The following is a 23,812-nucleotide window of genomic DNA, read 5'->3' on the forward strand; positions in this document are numbered from 1 at the left end:
TCTTTTCTGGAACACCCAAGAAAATGTTTCGCATGATAAACTATTTATTTATTTTCACAGAAGACTGAATTCACTGCTGTATGATAAATGTAATGTTATTTGACGTTAACTTAACGTTGGTCAAAAATGGAAAGGAGCGGTGTGTTTGTTTTAGATATTGTCCTTCTCATAATGTCTTCCATACAGCATGGCCGTCACAAGCCCTGTGGACATTCCCTTCCGGCTCACGTAAAACCCACTTCCACTCTCCCAGCCGGAATGGTCCGGGACCTCCAGAGTCATCCCGCTGCCCAGAATTCCCGGGAAAACGCGACGGGTGCTAAAGGTCCCGTCCAGCCTGAAGTCCATCAGCGTCTGCGCGTGTTCGGTCTCTCCTCCGCAGCTGCTGTGATGCAGAGCCGTGCATCTCACCAGAGCACAAACCTCCAGGTAATACGTCCCGTGCACCACATGCAGGCCGTTAAAAACCCCGAGAGCGTAAAACTCGAGTGTGTGTGACCTCTGGAACAGCAGGTGGCAGCACAGCGAGCCGCTACACACCGTGAGGTTCCCTTTATTTCCCTTTAGAGGTATCAGAGTGAAATTATCGTACATCATGATGGAGGTGAAGGCTAGTGGACCGTCTGCTGGATCCGTTTCGACACAATCGGAGTCTGTGCGGCAGAATTGAGCATTGGGATCACCCTGTTTTGCACTGAAGAAGTTAACATCCCACGCTTGTGCTTTTTCTAGTTCTGATCCACGACTGGTCTTTGAATACCCAGAAAATGGCACCAGCGTTGGCCTGTAACTCTCCCCGACGAAAGCTGGATCCAGCACCGGTACACGGCGTACCAGAAGTTTCCCAGAATTCCCCTCGGTGTCATGATGAACGACAGAGTCCCACGGCGTGAAGATCCCGCTGCCCGTCATGCCGTACTCAGCGGCTCGGATGTTGGCGGCCAGCAGCGTGACCCCGGCCGCGTGGGAGAACGCACGCTGGAACTGCACAGCCGCCAGCAGGGGGAGCTGGTTCATCCATGCGGTCGGGTAGACCATCTGCCTGACGCCCATGTCTGTGACCAGGGTCACCGCCGGGTCACGGAACAGAATGTCAAAGCACGTAAACACCCCGAATCGACCAGCGAAGGGTGTGGTGAAGGTGATGTACTCGGGCTCGGGCGGCGTGTCGAACGCCGCCTCAAAGTACAAGTTGTGTTTGTGATATCGAGCCACGATGGTGCCGCGGTCGCTGAACACCACGTTAGTGTTAAACTGATACTGACCGTCCACGGGACACAGAGGGTCGACGTGTCCGTCACAGCTCTGACGGGACGCCATGTTAGCCACCACGAAGATTCGGTTCTTATGGGCCATACAGCTGAGTCTCCGGAGGACCTGAGAAATAAGAGACGTGCAAATAAAGAGATTTACACTTTTATGTGTGTTTATGTGCCAACACAAACACAATCAGATTTGTACCTCGGTGTCTGGAAATCTGTGCGGTTCAGCACATGGACTCCACGTGATCTCTTTGGGGTCAGGAACCGTTTCCAGGTAACCAGCGATTGAAGATCGGGTGTAGTTGAACCCATGGATGGCATCTTCTGGAAATACTATGATCTGGGCACCCTGTTAAAAAATGTCTAAAGCTGAAAAATAGTATATAGAGTTCTTATCTTTATCTAAACTCTGTACTGGAAAGACATCTTTCTAACCTACAGAATGTTTAACAGGCACAAATGATCATTTTGGAAGATTTAGAAAATTCTTTAGGTAATATTTTTGCTATAGCAAATACCAGTATCTCACGGTTTATGACATCTAACTTCATCTATCGAAATGTATTTATACGTCTAACTATCATAAATGTTTATAGATGTTTTATGATACTATCATAGATGTTGTTGCTTCTGTAGTGTTTTCTCGTGGGTGTGTGGATGATTTTATCTTGCAGATGCACAAAAACAGACCTGAACTGTCACGAGCAGATGCATAGGACAAGTGGCACTTCCGTGAGACAACAAGAAAAGTGGGTAAAAGGTTTTGCCGAATTTACATATTTTACATAAAAATAGTAGTATTTATTTAACTATAGTAAACTGTAGTAATATACCGCAATATATTATAGTATACTACCGTTTAGGTAGTTGTCATTTTTACAATCACATCAGTGATCAAAAGTTGTAAAGTTAAAACAATGTACAGTCCTTGATCTGAATCCTATACATTGTCATTTTCAATAGTCTTTATGTGTCAGGCATGTTCTCACGTGTCGAGCCGCATCTGCGGTCTGTTCCTCAAACACGCGCAGGTTTTGCTCCATGTGTTTCAGTGCTGATCTGCGCTCCAGCGGGACTCTGGGCTCCGGGTTCAGCAGCACACGGTGCTCGTACACAGCGGCCACATAAGACGGACGATCCCCGGCCCGGATGAGCTGCAGTCCGGTCAGACAGAGCACAAAGCCGGCCGTCCACATAACCCGCAACGACATGAGGACCGATGCGCGTGAGTCCAAAAGTTCACACTCGCAATCTCTGTCAGAGTGTGTACACAAACATAGGTTAATGAATAAATAAGACCGTCCATTTATAGGAAATGTCGCTGCGTATTCGTCCCTTAAAAAAGGTAGAATTAGCGATTCATTTGAATATGTTTACATATATTATTGTTATTTGGAAGGAAAAATAAACGCACGTTGTTGTTCCTGGACTTAGCGGCCTGCGTCACCAGTAAACTTGCAATGCTATTGGTTGAAGTGTGAGCATCCTGCGCAGCTATTTGTCAATAGTAGGAGTTTGTCGGACAGTGTATTCAGACAAAGATTTTATTAAGAAATGTTTTTTTTATAAGACTTAAATATTAAAACAATATAAACAATTAAAACAAAGCGCTTTGGTTTGACTTAATGCGGCACTGCGCACACCCACCGACGTATGACTTCAAAGTACCGCGAGATCCGGACTGCTCCCTCCTATCTCGATTCGTTCTCGCGGTACTTCGTTGCTTATTGGCGTCCGTTAAACCGTATTTATTTCCACGTACTTACACATGATCAAAACTTTAACTCTATATTTTGGAATTGAAAGGTATGAAAGGGTTTCATGCTGTGAGCATCTGTTTATTACACAAATAAGAACGTTGTGCTGTAAAAACACATCTAACATCATTGTAACAAGACAAACATTGTGTATAAATATATAACTTTACACAAGTCCCTCTTTACCTGTGGAGTGTAAAACTATCAGATAAATCTGAGACCGAAGAGAAAGACTGACACAAAAATAGAGTGAAATACAAGTGCAGATTTCTGCCATGACTGGCCCACAGGCTTATTTTTCAGTCAATAACTGATCTCTCATCAGCTGGGTGTTAACAAATGACCTACCGATTTAAAGACAACATCCAACTTGCCTCAAAAATATACTTACAACTCAGTCACTGAAAGACCAACAAGGTGAGATTTCAGAGGGACGCCAATTGCAGAAGACAGAAAAATAAGAAGGTTATCCACTCTAAAAACCGAGGAATACATGAAGAACATTCACTCAGTGAGGACAAACAGATTTTCATTCACGTCATAGCTGATGTCTGCATGTCATAACACCGTTTCATGGGTTCAGTCTGTTGTGAGATGAGACGGTCTTTATAATACTGAGATGATAATACTTTCACAAACATCACGTAAAGTCTCTTGCTGAAGTTATCAGATTGAAACTCTGTTTAGGAGCCGGACCGCTGCTGTGCTGGAGGTCTCGGTGAACGAGGGTCCGTCGGTCTCATCCTCTGTGGTTTGAAGTGATAATCTGCTCAGACTCTCCAGCTGTGACCTCTTCTGACTGATGATGCCGTTTGTCTTTTCAGCTTTACCTTCAGCGCCATCCGCCCTCTCACCTGTCAAAACAAAACACTGGAGTTTCATTTTTGTCATGAATTTTCTTTATAGTGATTTTCAGAGCGGATGCATCATTATCTCTCACCTCTTTCTTGTTCGCAGTCCGGCGATGACGCCCCACTGCACTCGCTGCGAGGTCCCAGCACAGGTGACACCTGCTCAAGACCCTCCAGAGACCCCGAGCCCGGCCGCGGAAGCTCATCCGGACAGACGGATAGACACGGAGGCGAGGAGGACGAGAAGAGATGGGGAGCAGATGAGGAGGAGTACGAGCAGCGCAGGTCTACAGGTGCAGATGTGGAGCTCAGACTGCAGGTGGATTGTGTTTCTGGATCATCTTCTGACGTATTATCAGCACAGCTCTCCTCCTCCATGTTCACAGAGATCACTGCAGCACAAAACACACACGACCCTTCAACCTCTCCAACTGTCTCTCTGATGGAAACATGCGGCGCACTTGTGAAGCGAGAGAAACCGAATTAAAACGAAACCACTCACTAGATAAGCCATCAGACTCCATTTTAAAGTTGGTGATGTCATCAGTATTGGCTCCGTCATCTTCTGCCCCGACGCCTCGGCCTCTGGGTCCCATAGCGGAGAGTCGTCTGCGTGCGTGGATCTCGTCCGAGATGGTCTCCAGATTGTTTAGGGCGGTCCGGTACGCGGCTTTGGCTTGGGTCAGTTTTGCCTGACGTTCATCAACTCGGCGTTTCAGTGTCTGAAGGAGAAGTGAAGAACGATGCTTTTTCAATGCAAAATACAAAACGTTATTTCTAATTCGTTAAGTTTTAATGAAATATAAATGCATTTAATCGTTTTGTGAATTGACCGGAGGACAAAATAAAACTGGCGTACCTCCAGCTGAAGGTAACACTTGGCCTTCAATTCAAAGTATGGCCTGCAGAGGGAGAGAGAGAGATGTTGAAACAGAGGCTCAGAGCGTCTCCATGGCAACAGCAGAGCTCTGATGAAATAACACTGGTCAGTGAGAGGACGGGCACATTCCAGCAGCAGAAGCGCATCTGGAACACATTACAGATGCTGAAATACATGAAGCGCTCCAGCGGTGCAGAGCTGAGGCCCGGGGTGGGGCAGAGAAACGGCTCGACTCGACAAAACTTGCGAGAGAAGAGAACAATTCTTCTGGGTTTTCTTATGGAAAATAGTTTTTTATTCCCGACACCGTTCGTGTTTGAAATACTACAGCGGTCCAGTGCTTTCAAATGAAGAATAGTCCTTTCTTTATGTTGTTGCTCTTTCATTGCTCTGGAGATTTAATGGAGTTCTCAGTTGTGTTTTGTTTAAGAATTTTGATTCTCCTAAATGTGCTTACAGGGGAAATAAAAAATGAGAGCGTAATTGTTGAAACGCATGAAGAGTTTGAAGGTGTAAATGAATGTAGATTGTAGAGGTGAAACAATCTGGATTTGAGTAAATGTGATGAGAAATGTTTGAGTTCACATTGAGATCTTCACTAATATTGCCTTTTGATGGCAGATCTGAGCTCAGTTTGACACGTTGTTGACATCTCTTCTCAATCTCTAATGACAGACACATTTCTGACATTTCGGACTCTTTTTCTCCTGAGAAATATCTGAGACGCAGACTTTCCATTTCATTCTTTCCCTGTAGTGTCTCTCATTGACATCTGTGCTTTCCTGTGGCTTGTTGATGTTCATGTGAACCCTCTGAATAGTTATTTTCTCTGTGTGTTAGGTGACGTTTGGTGTCCTCTGACCTGGACTTGTTGATGGTGCGTTTGAGTTTCTTCTCCTGCTGTCTCATGTGGTTGATGGCGGCGTTGTATTTGGCCGCAGTTTCTCGATGCTCGATCTCGCTGCGTGTCCTGCTGTGCTCCGCCTCCATCACCTGCGAGAGCCAATCAGAGCAGTTAAGCAAAAATGAACCGCATATGGCTGCGAAACGCACCATTTGCCATTTTGCCAATGTTATTTGTGACAGTCTGTAAAAGGATTCATTAGTCTTACTGTAGGCTTTTTATGATGTAAAGGTAAAACATATGTATATCCATATAACATTTAACGGACCCTCTGTGTGGCGTGGTTGAGCATCTCTTGCCAGGCCGAATCGAACTGTCTGCTGTCCTCCTCCAGTAAACGTTCCTCCGCCAGCGCGATGGTTTCCTTCGCTGCCCGCAGGATCTCGATCGCCCGCTGGTACTCCTGCGTCGCTCTCTGTGCCTCTACCTGAGCCTGCAACACATTTACAGCGTTTTTACACATCAGAGTTTCATTTGTTTAGTGTGAAGAACTTGAAACTACAAGTCATTTTCTTGAAGGGACAGTTCAGCCAAAAATAAACATTCTGTCATTATTTATTCAAAAGAAGATATTTTGATAAATGTGTGGTTTTGTGTTCATATGATGGAAGTCAATGGGATTCAATGTTGTTTGGTTATCAGCGTTCTTTAAAATATCTTCCTTTGTGTTCTGCAGAGGGAAAAAACTCATACAGGTTGGATATGACATGAGGGGGTGAAAGTGATGAAAGAATTCTCATTTTTGGGTGAACTATCCCTTTAATCAGCACTTTTGTTTGTTTCCCAGTAAACATATCTAAGCACCTTATAAAAAGTATATTTTGTTATTATGAAAATACTTGTTTTCAAGGTTATTTTAGTTTACTTGGAATTATTTGAGTTATTTTACTGAAACTTTGAAAATGTTTACTAAAGGAAAAATTGAAATCTTGCCTTAAAAAAAGCACTACATTTATAATAATAAACAAAATCTAAAATATTTGTTTTAATATTATATAGCAACATAAATAAATAAATTATAAAATGACAAATGCATATACCACACACTTGTTAAAACTTAAACTAAAATGAACATGAAAAAATGAAATCATAAAAATAAAAAAATAAAGGCTAATTTTAAACACTAATAAAGCTGAAATCAAAACTTTTATAACTCTGCTTGTTTTTACAAAATTGATCTTAAAATAAACATATAAATAAATATATTTGTCTTCATTATGAATATTTTTCTAAATTTGTTTGGCCGGTGTCTATGAGCAAAACAACACGTATACCGATAAAAATAAATAGTTCATTGCAGTTGACCTTAAATGGCAAATGTATTTCTGCATCACGGTATAAATCATTTTTCTCATCACTGCTTGTCTCTGCAGAAACAGCCGTGAGCGAGCGCCACACATTCTTCATATCAGCGTATGCAGGTATGTGCATGTTCAACCAAAACAACAGAAACATGCGTGAAGAACTTCTGAGATCTTATCTAGATTCATCACACCTTGTCAATCCAACAAACATTTTATAACAATTTCTATTAATTTAATTTCTATTATTTAATTCAATTCAGGAAGTTCTCTCTTTCTCAGCATGTATCTATCTGTGCAGTCTGTGCAGGTTTGTTTAAAGTCGTCGCAGGAGCCTGAGATTTGGCCAATGTAACGTGAACAGTGGTTTATTTTGGAGTACACAGTTAAAGCATCAATCCTCCAGAGAGATGACGCGAGTGTATGAAGGACACGCTCAAGGTCATGACCTGCCTACACATCACATCACACACATCCAAAACTACTGACCTTTCTGTCTATTCACACAGTACATGTATCACGCAGCTGTCTCAGTTCTGTGATGTCATGAGGGAACTAAGCTTTAGGAAATGATAAGTGTTCATCATACACACCACGAGCCCAGAAGTGCAGCTACCTACACTAGAAATACTGATGTATGACGGCACTGTTCTGTTTGTTGTACAATGAGCTGTTGACATTTCGGGAAAGAGCCACAGTGTCAGTACAGTTGAGAGTCTAGAAACGATGAACACAAAGCCGTCACTGTAGTTACACAACCCATCCAGACCCACTACAACCCACTCACAGACTACTACACAATGAGGGTGCTGTAGTAGTGCACACTTACACTAGAGAGATTATTTGCTGTATAAACTGAAAGTAGCAATGTTACTAACACAGACCCATCGCTGTATTTTGAGTAGCAAAAATAAAACCGGTGAATTTCTTATATGTTAATATAAAGTTTAGTTTTATTGTTTGTATATAGTGCAATTTTGTGGCTTTATGTATCTTTGTGAGGACTTGCCATAGACTTCTATTGTTTTTATACTTTATACTATGGTATTTATATTCTCTATCTTTAACCACGCGGCTTAACCAAACCTCACACAAACGTTCCTGCTTTTTTATATTTTAAACAAGCATCATTTAGTTTGTTTTCCATCGTGAGAACCGTTCACACGTGGTCCCAAAACAATCTATTTTTCAATGTTTTTTTGCTCTTGCTAAATCTGTACGGTTTCAAAGTGACAACATAAAGAAACGTTACTGCGCATGCGCGCCTTCATGGACTGCCCTTAACTTCCGGTACACATTCACAAACAATAGAGTGCCTGTAGATTATTTCTGATAACACGCAAAAGAAACCCAGAAGAAGCGTTACTTGGCTAAACTCGTAGTTTTAATTTAGACTGCGATACCAAGCTCAACCGCTAGATGTCAGTGTATCATAAATGTATTTAAAGTCCCCGTGAACCGGAAGTTGCGATCGTTTTTACTTCCGTATTTTGACGCATTTCCAAATGAAATGGAATTTCTGATGATAAAAATAGTGGCCGTGACAGTTGAAGGGGAGGAGTTAACGGATGCTCCGCCCAAGCCGTCTAACATGCGTCATTTAAGATACAGGAAGGAAGTGCATTTTCAGATTTTAGCTAAAAATTATGAGGGCACACGAATTTTAACAAGAGCATGACCCACATTGATAAACTATTTACAATAAACGCTGCAATATTTCATGAAAAATAGGCATTGTCTTTTTTATTTCACTGGGACTTTAAATCCGATCCCATTCAATAAAATGAACATACAACAAAATTCAACAAATCGTTTATTTGATACAACTATTATGCAATAAAATAATAATATAAATTAATATTTACACAAATTAAATCAAATATAAATAGTTATATAATAAGACACTAGCCAAACACAGACCGGAAGTTAACTGCAGCCCCGGCGCGAGCGTCCGGTGAAACGCTCTCTACACACAGCACAGCGACAGTCCAAGCATCTCTGATTTTCTGACCTATTTCTCTCCTGCAGCTGGGCAGACGTGATGCAGATGTAATGCGGATGGATTTTTCGTTAGCTGAGAACGGTTGAAATCCTGTCTGATAAACATTTCATGACCTCAGAATCATCTTAAGGCACAGCATCATAAACTCTCTGTGACCCGCTAAAAATACTGACCCGGTTTTCTGTCGACTGTCAAAGCAAAGTTCAGGAAACCCGCGGGCGGCTCTAACAGCACAATAACTCTAAGCCCTTCAGAGGAAACTTTCCTGTCCTGAGAGGATTGTGTTCACAGGAATAGTTTTTCTCCTATTGAAAATTACAGCGTGTGTTTTTGAGCCGTGACCTTCAGAGAGATCATGAGGACACATTAGTGTGTGTGATGCTGGTGGGACGTTTAGCAGTGATGTGGTTTTATGTGTGTTGTGTTAAAAATCTCTTCTCTTGTCTAACAGGAGCACACACACTGAGGTGAGATCAGCTGTCACGTGTCGAGGTCGTCGCTCAATGACTCACGTGAAGGACAGAACAGATGTCATAGCACGAGACCCTGAGTGATGTGAGAGACGCATGCTAACGCAAACGTGCTGAGGAGAAAAACGCACAGACAGATTTTCTCTGTCTGACTCTGTCCAGCTCAAATATCTCTTTTGAATCTCTGAGACAGCAATGAGATGTAATGGAAAGGTGTCACTGTGTGGCGTGCTGTGATTGGATTAAAAGAGGGTGTTGGCGCTCTCGCTGTGTGAGACAGCTGGTTCTGTCCAGTCTGACCCCTGTCTCACCTACAACACCGACAGACAGACAGACAGCTTGTGATGGTCTTCAAGAGGGATGACGGGACAGTCACATGAGACCACCAGCATTTGATTACACACACACACACACACAATTATGGTGCAAATACCACAACAGAGAGATATATACCACAACTGTCTGTCTGTGTGTGTGTGTGTGTGTGTGTGTGTGTGTGTGTGTGTGTGTGTGTGTGCGCGTGCGTGCGGGCGTGTGTGTATGTGTGTGTGTGTGTGTCTCTTTCTCTGTGTGTGTGCGTGTGTGTGTGTGTCTCTTTCTGTGTGTGTGTGTGTGTGTGTGCACGTCTGTCTGTATGACAGAATAGTCATCTTGTACAGTAACGCACTGCTAACTGCTAACAACAGATTTTTGTTTCTAACACTGACTAGATTTGATCTTATCTTTTTGCTCTTGGTCATCTGTCACGTTGCTCTTTGCTCACCTTCAGCAGCTGCACGTCTGTTCTGTTCCTAGTGTGTAGTGTAGCTACATTAAATCATTAACGACCTGAATCGTGTCAAACTCTGGTTTCAAAATAGTTTTCCTGACACTGATTCACATACAAGCCCAAAGCTCCCAACACCTTGAGAAACATTAATGGTGACACACTTTCAAAAACCAGATATAAAAAGCTCTTTAATGACTGTGAGACAGACGTCTGTGTGAATTTACTGCTGTCACAAGATGATAATAGGTGTGACATTTGAAATGACAAGCACCCAAATTCTTTTTTTATACACAGTCGACGGTTAAATAAAAAACATTTATAATCTATGTTTATAATCGACATTTATATAACGCTAAAAAAACAACAGACAAAGGAAAGGTGGTGTTGTGGTTGCCATGTAATTATCCTGCAGCTGCTATGGTATTCAGAGTAATTTTAGCACGTTGCTAGGGTGTGTTGCTGCTGGTAGGTGGTTGTTAGGGTAGTTTCAAGGTTTTCTCTTGGCACACATACAGGAAGTCAAGTTTTGTCTGTGAGAACTGTTTAGTTCTGTTCTGTAAATTAATAGAATGGTGAAGTGTGTTTAATGGTAAAGTACTCTCTTCTATCACAGCTTAATTTGGAGAGACAACTTTGTTTAAAGCCATCCGTATGCTCCTCTGAATTACTGCGCTGCTTTCAGACATCGTTCTATTTGTGTCGTCAGGAACAGCCCGACACCGCAACACACTTCTAAAAATAAAGGTTCATTGCCAAGCTCTATGTTTTCACAAAGAACCTTGAACATCCACACAAGCTTTCGGTTGCACGAAAAACTGTATGATTTTTTTTAAGAACTTTTACCTGAAAGGTTCTTTGGGAAATCAGAAATGGTTCTTCTATGGCATCGCTTGGGAAACCTGTTAAATTGTTTTCTGTATGACCACTGAACCCCGTATCATCACCTGTTTCCTGGTGTTCAGCATACAGCATAGCAACAGCCAAACCATCATCACATAACTCTGTCTGTAGCCTCATTTCCTGTTGGCAGTCGGCTAAGTTTCCTAAATTTTAAGAGAGTCTAAACTAGTTTCCCTGAAGGTTTTTCCATTCTACACAAGTCTTAAATTCCAAACCATTTGACAGCAAATCTCAAGACTAAACCAGAGTCTGTAGAGTGATAAAGGGCTCAAGACTATGGGTGTCTCTGGAACGACGCTACGATGGTTCGAGTAATACCTCTCGGATAGGTCATTAAGATTATCCTGGAGAGGTCTCTGAGTCCCAGCATCTCAGTACAGGGGTACCCCAGGGCTCAGTTCTTGGACCGCTGCTCTTCTCCATATACACAACGTCCCTAGGTTCTGTCATTTGGAAACATGGCTTTTCCTATCACTGCTATGCGGATGACACACAGCTCCACCTGTCATTTCAGCCTAAGGATCCGACGGTTTCTGAGCGCATCTCGGCCTGCCTGAATGACATCTCACTCTGGATGACGGACCATCACCTGCAGCTGAACCTTGCAAAAACTGAACTGGTTCGGCACCCCCATATCTTCACTCGCTAATTCAGACTTATGTACCCACCCGATCCTTGCGCTCTGCAATCGAACAACTTCTTGTGGTGCTGTCCCACAAAGGGAAAAAATCACTCTCACGCACTTTCTCCGGATGTGTTCCACGACTCTGGAATGATCTCCCTCTTGCCACAAGATCAGCGGATTCTGTAGTTGTCTTTAAGAATCGGCTAAAAACACATCTCTTCTGTCAACATCTGACCCATTAGTACAGTCTTCTACTTCTTTTCTACTTTCCTATCCCCCCCCAAAAATATATACTTAGCTTCGTATACTGTGGTAGGCTAACTGAGACATATGCATTGTTGTACTTTTGTTGCACAAATTCCTTCTATTGTTTTCCCCTACTTTGTAAGTCGCTTTGGATAAAAGAGTCTGCTAAATGACTAAATGTAAAGATGTAGTTTGTGAAGGTTTTGAAGACGTTATCTTTGCAGAATTCTGGGTGTGAAGAGTAACCCACCTGACGGGCCGCCCGTCTGGCCTCCCAGTACGGTTTTGAGTCTTCGACAGCTTTACCAATCTTCTTCACCTGCTCGTCGAGCTTGACGGTCGCCTCCACCAGAACCGCCCGAAACTTCTGCCTGGAGTCCTGAAGTGAGGAGGTAGTTTTTCTTTACAATCACGACACTTGTACTGTAATAAAACCGTGCCTCATTTTCGTGAGGATTGGTCAGATTAGACAACAGAGACCAAGGGCTGGTTGCATAAACTGCTTAGACTAGTCTTACAAGTTAGTCAGTCAGTCAGGCACATAAAAAGGTAGATTGGTCTAATTAAAATGAAAAAAAGTACGACTTATTAGTCCTAACTAACTGCTAGTCAGTGAGACTAGTTGTTAAAACACAACGTAGCGGCTGTGTTTATGCAACATTTAAAAGTGAACAGATATAGTTTCATTTTACTGTAAAGGTTAAAGATGGTCAAATATAAAACTGGATTGAACTCAAAGAATGAATCAGAATGTAAGGGTGAAGTGAGCTAAAGAAAATCGAGGAAACTTGGCAACATGGTTGAGCATTATAGTGTGCAGATGCATTGTGGGAAAGGTTGCATGAACTACTGAATAAAAGTCAAAGACTCCTGAATGTTTTTGTATTTTGTGTCGACTCGGGCGTTTTAGGAGTGAATTACAGTACAAGCTTTTAATGAAATCTGACTGCTCTCTTTTGTTCTGGGAATAGTGAGAAAGGGTCTTGATGTCCAGGCGGCGTGTATCGGTCGCTCAAGAATCTCTCTCAGTGCACTTCACTATACTTTCATAATCTGCCTTCTGTCTCAGTCTGTGAATCACCGCTTCAACTAAACTCAATTTAACTTTAACACAATTGAGAAAAAATCTACTATCTTCTTTCTAAACGGCAGAAGCATGTTTGTTGTATCAATGAGCGTGAGGGCCGTGAGTGTTGTGATGAATCTGTCATTGGGTGGGTTTGGTCACAAACATTGACATTTACATCCTTCCACACAGGAGCTCAATGACAAAAGAGACGTCAGACGGATTCAAACTTCCTCCATCAAGACACATCCGGCTTCACGGTGGTGAATCACAGGCCAAATACAGTCAAAATACTGAGAACAGCCGGTGAGCGTTATGTAATGCTTTAATAAATACAAAACTGTCAAAAATATGAATTAAGACCAAAAACTGGGTCATTTCACAACATTTGTAAAGTTGGTTTGTATAATGTTTTACAACAACAAAAACACAATGATCGGAAGACCTATTTTTGACTTAAAGTATTATTTTTTAAATATTTTTATCATAAATCTGTTCTCAGATTGCCAACAGACACAATATGTTTATCAAAATTGTATCAAATTAAATCCGAATCGGACTGAAAACAGAATTAGACGAATTTTACGTCCTGAGCTAGATTTTTATCTCGGTGAACTCGTGCTTATCCGAACAGGAAATCCGACAGATATGTGAAGGATTTCAGTCACATGGAAGACACTTCCTATTGGTCGGGGAAGAGCAGGGGGAGGGGCTATCAGAGTTTTTCCACTTAGGAATTCCTCCAAAATCGCTGACACCATGAAGAAAGCATGTGAGTACCTCTAGTTCGGTCTCCCAGCGGTTGATGTTTTCAGTGGACTGATTCAGTTTCTCCAGTTCACCCTGTTGAGGAGATAAAGTGAGACACATTAAGCCGAGAATCCAGTGAGATCTTCAGCATATGAACATCTGGATGGTGTTATTCAAGTTACCCAACACTGAAGTGTGTTTTTCTTCTCATGTTAACTACATGCTGACAGATGTTTTAAGCTGTTGTTTTTTAATGTTGTCGTTTAGTAACAAATTAAGTTCATGCACACGATTAAAAATAATTTTGATTAAATAAATAATGATTCTTGATATGTGGACAGTATACAATTTTTTTTCCCGTGCAAGTATAAATATCATTGGGTTGTATGCAAAATATATCTACAGGAGTATCACGGGTTGTAAAGCATAATTTAAAAAAAATTCACAGTGAAGTTTCTGTAAATGGTAAAACAAAAGAGACAGCTAAATAAATGAATGTCATAACTATAGAAACAAAATATCAAGCCAACTGATAATGATGTTCTGAACTTATTTTTCTTTTCTTGAGAAGTTTTACATATGATAGACTGATATATCGCAGTGGCCCGTATTATCAAAAGATTTTTACAATGATTTTCAAACGGTTGGTGTCAAAATGATTTTTTGAACATTTCACAGCAGAAAACCTACAGGTGCAGTTCATTCAACTTTGAACATGGTCCAGTGATTTGGAAAGTGTCTGGATACTTTTTTTGTCAACATTTGAAATGGCAAATTTGTTTTATGTTTATAGGAAAATGATGAAATGTGTGCTTGAGCTAGCTTTCTTTAAACTTGATGTAATGCAAAATCATTCATATTATTTTTAATTCTGCATTAAGTGTGTAAATACTTTGTTTCCTTAAAAGGTAATTGAACTTAAAATGAAAATTCTGTCATCATTTACTCATCTTCGAGTTGTTCCAAATGTGTATACATTTCTTTGTTCAGATGAACACGGAGAAAGATATTTGGAAGAATGCTTATAAAGAGATCTCAACACCTATTGACTCCCATAGTAGGAAAGTAAGTAGTTCTGTTGAACACAAATGAAGACATTTTGAAGAATGTAGGACAACAAACAGTTCTGGGGCACAGTATTTTTTCCTACTATGGGAGTCAATGGGGGGCAAAATCTGTCTGGTTATAAGCATTCTTCCAAATATCTTTCTCTGTGTTCATCAGAACAAAGAAATGTATACACATTTGGAACAACTCGAAGGTGAGTAAGTGATGACAGAATTTTCATTTTTGGGTGAACTGTCCCTTTAATACACTTCTCATATTTATCGTTCTAAATGGAACCTGGTGTCTCATCTACAAGGCAAGTTCTCTTTCTTTTATTCTTTGTGTTGTGTATTTAAAATTCACTTTAAAAAGAGGGAAATGATTTATGACATAATTATGACCGTAAACACGTTACGTCATCTGAATGTAAACGCGTTTCCTCAATGTAACAGAATGTGACAAAACTCTAAACAATGAAACACAGATGTCTCTTGGTTTCCTCCGAACAACCATCAGTTTGATCAATCGCAACATTTTTTGATCGTAATGTGAATGTTGCTGTATTTTACGATCTGCTCTTCAATCCAAATCAAAGTTCAATGTTTGTCAACTTCAGTTCTGGACTGAAATGTTAAAGTAATCGTCTAAAAGTTACAATATTAAAGCTGCACACATCAGTGTAAAGTCATAACAATATAGCAAGATCATCTATAAATAAATCTGATCCGCTTTAAATCGTATAGCGTGCGAGTTGAAATGGATCTTACCTGAATCCTCGGGTCGATCTCTTCTTCTTCTATAGACTCTTCGTCAGATTTGGTCCTCTTTTCTGTGTTGTTCATCGTGAGAGTAACGAACCAAAAGGGTCTCGGCTTTTTATTATTGACCGAACAAAGCGGGTTTCTCCGGGAGAACGGGCACCGACGATCCGTCCAAATACAGATCCGCGGGTCACTTCACCCTAAAACCGCCATTACAACGCGAAATGTCAGAGTCCAAAAACATTTTATCCGCTAGAGATTCACACCCAATACAGCGCAGCAGTGAAGACGGGAATGTGAAGCTGTGAGATTCTGCAGCTGCTGCCCGGCCCGCCCCCTCCGGCAGAAACACTCATCATGAAAGAGGGTCACTGCAGTTCACACACACACACAGAATTTTGTCACAACTCAGTTCCCATGGTTGCATTTGTGTTACTCACAGTTTTGATGAGATTATTTTTGTTGTAAAATTTGGGAACAATATTAATAAAGTAGGTTACCCAAAACTTTTGAGCGCTAGCCTAGCCTTTCCATAAAGGGACAGTTCGTCCAAAATGATAATTCTGTCATCATTTACTCAACCTCAGGTTGTTTCAAGCCTGTAAACATTTCTTTGTTCTGATGAACACAAAGATATTTGGAAGAATGTTAGCAATTTTCAGTTCTCATTGACTACCATATAGTAGAAAAAATATTGTATATTGTATACAAAATAGATATTTTGAAGAATGCAGGAAAGCAAAAAGTGGTGGGGGGGTGATTCAGGAGAGAAGTCCTTGAAGGGATATTTCACCCAAAAATGATAATTTTGTCATCATTTACGCAACCTCAAGTTGCTTCAAGCCTGTAAACATTTATTTGATCTGTTGAACACAAAGGAAGATATTTGGAAGAATGTTAGCAATTTTCAGTTCTCATTGACTACCATATAGTAGAAAAAATATTTTATACAGAATTAGATATTTTGAAGAATGCAGGAAAGCAAAAAGTGGTGGGGGGGGGGTGATTCAGGAGAGAAGTCCTTAAAGGGATGTTTCACCCAAAAATGATAATTTTGTCATCATTTACGCAACCTCAAGTTGCTTCAAGCCTGTAAACATTTATTTGTTCTGTTGAACACAAAAGAATATATTTTGAAGAATGTGGGAAACCAAACAGCTCTGGGGCACCATTGCCTACCATAGTAGTTTTTCCTACTATGGTAGTTAATGATGCTCCAGAACTGAAAATTGCTAACATTCTTCTGAATCTCTTTAATCTTTATTAAGAAATGTATACAGGTTTGGAACAACTTGAGGGTGAGTAAATGATCACAGAATTTTATTTTTTGGGTGAACTATCCCTTTAAAGCATATACCCCCATTTTGTCTGTATTAACGCAGAGAATGACGTTTTATTGTAACGTTCAAATCCGCGCGTTGTCCAGAAGTGAAAATAATGATCTTTTAAATACACGCATTAAAAGGGCAAACAGAAGTCTGAGCAAGTGAAATAAGACATATAGAACTATAATAGACGCACAGCGCTGAACGTTTATTTCATGTGCATGTACTTATATAATTTACGTTTAGATCATAATAATGCTTATTATCATGGTTATTAAATATGACGTGAGATTGGAGACGCGAGTGTCTCTTTATAGACGGTCCCTAATGACGGTGTTGGGCTCGTGCGTTGTCAGGTGACGTCATCTTGCTGCTGGCTAACTTGAGATATATGTTAAATTAAGGATCTTCGCAATTCTTATTCCACAAAAACGTATTTTATGTCAGGAAATCCATAACGCTCCATCATGCTTGATAAGGAGGTTCTTCACATGACTCCATTCTACAGCAATTCACCGGTCTCAGAGTTTTGGGAGTACAAGCTTATTTACAGTGACTAATATGTGTCCATTTAGTCTTGACAAATAATTTGACCGTGGAAGGGGTATAAGACTACAAAAGGACCCTAACATCTTAATGTAAGCCATACCATTTGGAGTGGAAATCTACATTTGCCTTCACTGCTTTTGTGCGTCATCACAGCTTTACAAAATTATTGTCTTGTGGTTAAAAAACATTCTGTTAAAATGAGTTTAATGGATGGCAGCTCATGTTTTTCAGCTTTATGAATCTTAGCCTACTCCCAAAAACATTGAGATGGAGATGAGCAGCAAACTGGGCTCATGTCATCTGTGAGCTAGCCTATATATTGGAGAAATGGAGGTATCCAGAGTCCACACAAAGCCTTCCACATGGGAAAACCTTGAAGTTTCTGCAAGGCAAGGAAAGCAATGATTGGAACACTACGGGAAACACTACAACCAGCGATATGGATGGATGGATGTTTATATATAGTTTTTGGATTTTTAATTTCCAAATATGTGTTAAAGCAGTGATGATGAGATTGATATTATTCTAAAATTGGGAAAATAATAATAAAAAAAGAAGTGATACTCAACTTTGAATGATAGTGCATCCTTAAAGAAAAACATACCCACCTTTTGTCCGTGTCAATGCACAGATGAATGTCAGTCAAGTATTTACTGTACATATCTTTATCATTTACACCGGCTGCACAATTCAAAAATGAGGTCTTAAAGTCTGATGGCGCCATCTAGTGGAGTAAAACATACTACATAATAAACAACAATCTTTAATCGAATAAAGGTTTCTTTCATATTCAGCTGCAGAGTTTTAAATTCGGATCCACACTGTTATCGTAATAATGCTATAGCATGGTTATTCAAATATGACGTTTCATTAACATTTCTTTGTACAGACGGAGACGTAAGCGTCACTTTAGAGACGGTCCCTGTTGACGACGCTGGGCGCGTGTGTGTTGTCATGTGACGTCATCCTGCTAGAGGACAGGCGTTGTTCTCCGCACAAGAGCTTTGAACCGACTGCTGTCCTTTAGGTCCAAAGCATGAGACAGTGATATCGCATCAGAACGATATTCATCGGGTATCACCATGACGACGCAGCGCTAGTGCTCAGCATCTGGACCAGCAGCATCATCAGCGCGCGCAGGTGCGCTGCATCCGTCGGGAAGGATGGAGTTTAAGCAGCTCGTGGACACCGCGGAGAAATGGTGCTCGGGAAACCCGTTCGACCTGATCTTCGCCGAGGATGTGGACGAGAGACGCCTGGACTTCTACGCCGAGCCCGGTATATCATTCTACGTGCTCTGCCCGGACAATCTTACCGGGGGAACCGAGAATTTTGTAAGTATGACATAATCGAGTAAGATGCGCTTGGGGGAGGGGGAACTGTTGGTGTGTGTGTGTTCTAAATAATTTATATTTTGAATTATATATATATATATATATATATATACACACTATAGTACACTATCATTGTACTGTGGTATCACCATAGCACTTTTGTGCTAGGGCTGTTGTTTTTTATCTTGAAGCAGATGATGTCACTGATTCTCAATGTCTGACTGCAGCATTTTACAACACATGCTCAGATGGATGTTGTGGTGTCCAGCTTTTTTTTTTCTTTTTGCTGTATCTAGTGTATAAGCGGATGCATATGGCCTGGTTGGAGACGCATGGGTCAGTATACTGTTGTATGTATCCCATGTTATGTGTATTATTATATCACCGAAAACACGGCACAGTGTCTGTTCGGAGACTGATGTGGAAACGGCTGTTTATTATGAAGGAGAGCAGATTTGCGCATGTCTGTCTGGCCTTCTGTTTTACAGATGTGAATGAACCACACAAGTGTCGCTCCGCCCCATTAATCCCTGATCGATGTATCCCCACATCACCCCACACATGAGCAGACCGTCTCTCTGCACCAGACCCCCAAAGAGCCACTCGTGAAAATATTCCCAGATTCGGTTGTTCCGGCTGCTCAATATCAGGTTCACCGAGAACAGAGAGAGATTTTATTTATAGGCACATTTTAATTTATGAGAAAAGTACAGGGGGATCCGAAAGGTCTGAGAAGAACGCCGTGACATAAAGGAATTTATGTGATTTAAACCTTTGGCAAAGTAAATGTTGTAATATAAAATGGAGACGACATTATTTGTAAGTGTGTATATGTTTCTATGTTTATGTAAAATGGCACCCAATAACCAAACAACATTTACACACACCTACTGTACAGTATATAACATGTAGTGTAAGCTTATTGAGTTTGATTCTCCCATGACACGTGTCTTAGGTGTGGGAGGAGAGGATTATTTGGAGCATCCGCTGAACGACGGTCCCTCTCGCTGGGATAAATATAACAGGACAAAGAGTCTCTCTGTCCCAGATTCTCTGCTGTGAGCTCAACTTTCACTTTAGAAACTTTGAGTTTTTACTACAGATGAAATCAACTCGAGAATATCCTAAAATATCAGCGTCTTTGTTTTTATATCGTGGGTCTCAATATCTGATTATTGTTGTCTGACAGGGTTTGTGCTGATGGAAATTTTTTACAAACACTTTGATTTTGAATCTTTGGATGAACTTTTATAGAACAGTAAAGCTGCTGTAGGTATGAAGTGTGTAAACTAATCCTGTGTTTGTGTGTTCAGCACGTGTGGAGTGAGAGTGAAGACTGTCTGCCGTTTCTGCAGCTGGCGCAGGACTACATCTCCTCCTGTGGGAAAAAAACACTGCTGGAGGTGCTCGACAAAGTCTTCAGATCCTTCAGACCTGTATGTTCCTCTCTCTCACACGCACACGCACACACACACGTAAGAAGTGTTAATGAAGCAGCAGATGTAAAGTCATGAATGACCTTACAAAAAACAGATACTTATATGAAACATCAGCAAAAGCAAACACTTGCAAAAAGTCCCATATTATTACTGTGGTATTTCGGGCATGTACCATGATTTACCATGATTCTTTTTTAAGTACAACTTTAAAAAGGAACTTTATTCAAGTGTATTTTTTATGTGCTGGTAAGAAATGACACTTGATTTAAAGTGAGCGTTCACCCAAAAAGGAAAATTCTGTCATCATTTACTCGCCCTTTCGTCATATCAAACCTGTTTGACTTTCTTTCTTCCGTAGAACACAAAAGAAGATATTTTGAAGAAAGTTGGTAACCGAACGGCACTGGACCCCAGTCACTTCTATTGTACGGACACAAGGCCAATGCAAGTGAATGGGGTCCAGTTAACAACATTCTTCAAAATATCTTCTTTTGTGTTCTACGGAAGGAAGAAAGTCAAACAGGTTTGAAATGCAAAAGGGTGAACTATCACCTTAAACTCATATAATTGGTCTGTACGCAATCTTTTAATGGAGATTGACGTACAAGTATAATGGAATATTCTTGGCTTGCAGTTGTGTTCACTCTTAAGATTGGGTATTAAATACCTTATGCATAAATAGTCAACTGCAGGTATGTTGTTAAGTTCACTTACAAGTATATTTGAAGTATCGAAACTATCAAATAAGTCATTTCTGAAAGTGTTAACTACATTAATCAACTAAAGACAATGTAGCTTGAGTATTGAATTAGTAAACTATCAGTATACCTGTAAGTTCACTTGTAGTAGAGTTAATATAGCCGTACGAATGTAAAACATCACAACATCATACTTAAAAGCATTCTTTTACAAACTAAACGTGAGTCCCAAGTAGTATTGAAATGGTACACTTACAAATATACTACTAGTACATTGTATTAGTGTACTTACTACATAAAGTATACTTAAAAACATAATTGAACTTAAGTGTGCTTACAGTGAATTTGATATATATATTTCTTGGGGTACACCAGATGTACCACAGTACATTCATATCAGAATCACGAGACACCATCACAATACTTTATTGTAAATGAAATGATGTGTTCTGTATGATATGATGGAGAAACTCTTGTGCAGCTCCTGGGTCTTCCAGATATCGATGATGACGCGTTCGATCAGTATCATGCAGACGTGGAAGAAGAACCAGAGCCGGACCACCAGCAGATGGGTGTGAGCCAGCAATAATGTCCATGAGAAAGACAACACGCTTGGCATTCACAGTCTCTGTATCAGTTCTCTTCCTCAACACACACACGCTGTATCAGATCACCCTTTAATATCTGTTACACCCGCAAAGCATCACGTTACTTTGATCTGTATTACATTTAACATTATTCCAGCATCTGATGTGATATCAGGAGGTAGCAGATCAGAATCCATGTTGGGATGGCATACTTCCGTTAAAAGTGTGTGAAACGTCAAAACGTGTGCATTGATATGCAGTGATGTGCGATTTAGCATCGTTGTCATATCACATAATTTTAGCGGAAGGCGTCTGGATCATCCTCTCAGAAGTCAATGTTACGGCATGTTTTATCCCGTTATGTGTTGAAAAACCTTTGGCACTCTGAAATAATGAAGCAAAAGTTGTGATAGATTCCTGAAGCCGCGTCTGCACCGCTGGCCATTTACCACCGCAGTTTCAATTAGGAATTATAGAAAACAAGACTGGATCTGATGGGGAAAGTCGTATACGAGGGCATTGTTTTGAGAAATGCGTTTATATATTGTTCGGAACATGAATGTTCGTGAAGAAAGTTAAGGGTCATCTTTGATTTTATTTGAACTCTAAATCATTTCACAATAGTGTTTATTTAACCCCAGCTGTACTTGATGAGCTTGTATTATATTGAAATGAATCAATCTACGATATCTGCTATGACAAATAACCAAAAATCAAAGTGCATACGACGTTTTTGTAGATTGAATCAGGCAGATGAGAAGATAAAGCTGATTGTGTGGTTGTGTTTTGCCGTGAGTGAAAGCGCTCTTGATCGATCTTTGGTCCTCATTGATTGTATTAATCTACACTAATCTAAGTTCAGTCCTGAGTTCGGTCAGCTAACTGTAGACAACCGTCGTTATATTCATCTGTTGAAAGAGAGAAGTGCTCTAACAAAAAATAAACGTTCGACTTGATCAAGAACCCTTTTCACAGCATTCGCTTCTTGAGTTGCTTCGTGCTTCTTTGTGGAGACATTCTTCGGCTCAATGTTTCCAGTTTCTAGCACATGGATGGTTTTCTAAAGAATTGTAAAACGTTCTTTGTGTATAATGAATAAGATTGTTTTTGACATCAGGCTGAAAACCCCTTTTCAGTTCTAACTGGAACTTTGCGCATTGCCAGATTCTGAAGGGTCAGTGGGTGTTGTTGAATCATTGTGTAGCCCTGCTGGTGGTCTATGGTGGTCTGTGGCATGTGTGAATGATCTAGTTATGGTCATATGACCTGATGAGTTGAAAACATTTGCTGATCACGACATGAGAACAGCTGGATTTACGGTTGCGCTTCAGTAGTGTCTTCCTGCACACGCTCAGTGGAAAGTGAAGCGTACATCCGTGTGTTATTGAGATTAAACCTCCTGACCGTCTCGATGTACTTATGTAACTCAGTTATGTAAACCCTGTGCTGGATTTGTGGGTTATTTTGATTTCATTTGTTTTCTTGGTCTTCAGTGATGATAATTCAACACGCACTCTTTGTGAAATTCTACTTTTGCTCAGCCATGTAGGTTTTGTGTAGCTAAAATATTTATTTACTTATTTATTTGTCCTTTGTGTATGTAAAACTATTTGTGGACGATACCTTAGTCACCTTTTTATCCAAGAATTAAAAAGAATGTTAAAACCTTATAAAATGTGGTCATTGGAAATATTGTTCTGGAGTTTAGATGAATATTAAACAGCCTGTTGTCTAGAAACATTAAAGATTCAACCTGAAGTCAACATGTTTGGATCAGCATGTACTGTAAACCCTAAAATTCAGCGATTAAATTTGAACCTTATAACCGCATTGTGTATCGTGTATTTCATGTTTTTATAACTTTTATTTATTGCATATATTTAAATAAAACGATTGCATAAACTGTATATGAATTAAAAATCATAATGATTTTCAAAAGTGAAATAAACAGATTTAGCCTACTTCTAGAAGAAAAGCATATTGCATTGACTTTAACAAAAACAACAAAAACATGGTAGGTTTATTATCGTACGAAAGAACAGATTTATATTAAAAAACATGATTGCTTTTTTTAATTGAATTATAACAAATTGGCATATCATTTACATTCAAAATTGCAATTTTTTTAAAGGGGCTTAGACACAGAATAATAAGAAAAAACAATACAACAAAATATAAATAAAATAAACACTTCAATATTTTAACCATCCATATTATTAAACATAAAACATACACAGGGGAAGATATCATAATAAATAATTTATCAAATAGATCTAATAGGATTCCAGA

At 40.1% G+C, this 23,812-nt stretch overlaps 4 protein-coding genes and 1 long non-coding RNA gene across 6 annotated transcripts in view; 3 read left to right on the forward strand and 2 right to left on the reverse strand.

Annotated features, from left to right (window-relative positions):
- Nucleotides 1-22, forward strand: part of LOC130567362 (serine/threonine-protein phosphatase 6 regulatory ankyrin repeat subunit A) — a 22,840-nt gene extending 22,818 nt beyond the window's left edge. Inside the window, exon 28 of the mRNA XM_057355394.1 lies at nucleotides 1-22. This exon is cut by the window's left edge and continues 1,234 nt beyond it. The gene's annotated coding sequence lies outside the window, so the exon portion shown is untranslated.
- Nucleotides 23-134: 112 nt separating this feature from the next.
- btd (biotinidase) lies at nucleotides 135-2,696 on the reverse strand. The gene is made up of 4 exons (XM_057355395.1): nucleotides 2,677-2,696; nucleotides 2,252-2,516; nucleotides 1,462-1,611; nucleotides 135-1,377 (listed from the first exon to the last, which is right to left on the reverse strand). The coding sequence occupies exons 2-4, from the start codon at nucleotides 2,471-2,473 to the stop codon at nucleotides 151-153; spliced, it is 1,599 nt and encodes a 532-aa protein (XP_057211378.1). The 5' UTR covers nucleotides 2,474-2,516; nucleotides 2,677-2,696; the 3' UTR covers nucleotides 135-150.
- LOC130567368 (uncharacterized) lies at nucleotides 2,380-18,347 on the forward strand. 2 transcript variants are annotated; one of them, XR_008964576.1, is made up of 7 exons: nucleotides 2,380-2,487; nucleotides 7,028-7,075; nucleotides 7,257-9,512; nucleotides 12,192-12,359; nucleotides 13,226-13,339; nucleotides 13,668-13,805; nucleotides 17,697-18,347. It is a non-coding gene; the product is annotated as an uncharacterized LOC130567368 (long non-coding RNA). The 2 variants fall into 2 exon arrangements; XR_008964575.1 differs by lacking the exon at nucleotides 17,697-18,347 and having other exon boundaries at nucleotides 13,668-14,679.
- sh3bp5a (SH3-domain binding protein 5a (BTK-associated)) lies at nucleotides 3,057-16,091 on the reverse strand. The gene is made up of 9 exons (XM_057355396.1): nucleotides 15,598-16,091; nucleotides 13,814-13,876; nucleotides 12,218-12,346; nucleotides 5,923-6,087; nucleotides 5,613-5,743; nucleotides 4,730-4,772; nucleotides 4,373-4,592; nucleotides 3,960-4,262; nucleotides 3,057-3,873 (listed from the first exon to the last, which is right to left on the reverse strand). Exons 1-9 carry the CDS (start codon nucleotides 15,670-15,672, stop codon nucleotides 3,686-3,688), a joined length of 1,317 nt encoding a protein of 438 aa, XP_057211379.1. The 5' UTR covers nucleotides 15,673-16,091; the 3' UTR covers nucleotides 3,057-3,685.
- A 63-nt stretch (nucleotides 18,348-18,410) lies between the features above and the next one.
- Nucleotides 18,411-23,353, forward strand: mturn (maturin, neural progenitor differentiation regulator homolog (Xenopus)). Its single transcript, XM_057355400.1, has 3 exons — nucleotides 18,411-18,799; nucleotides 20,113-20,235; nucleotides 21,418-23,353. Exons 1-3 carry the CDS (start codon nucleotides 18,629-18,631, stop codon nucleotides 21,523-21,525), a joined length of 402 nt encoding a protein of 133 aa, XP_057211383.1. The 5' UTR covers nucleotides 18,411-18,628; the 3' UTR covers nucleotides 21,526-23,353.
- Nucleotides 23,354-23,812: the final 459 nt, after the last annotated feature.

The sequence above is a fragment of the Triplophysa rosa genome, linkage group LG16 (assembly GCF_024868665.1).
Source record: "Triplophysa rosa linkage group LG16, Trosa_1v2, whole genome shotgun sequence".
NCBI classification, from domain to species: domain Eukaryota; kingdom Metazoa; phylum Chordata; class Actinopteri; order Cypriniformes; family Nemacheilidae; genus Triplophysa; species Triplophysa rosa.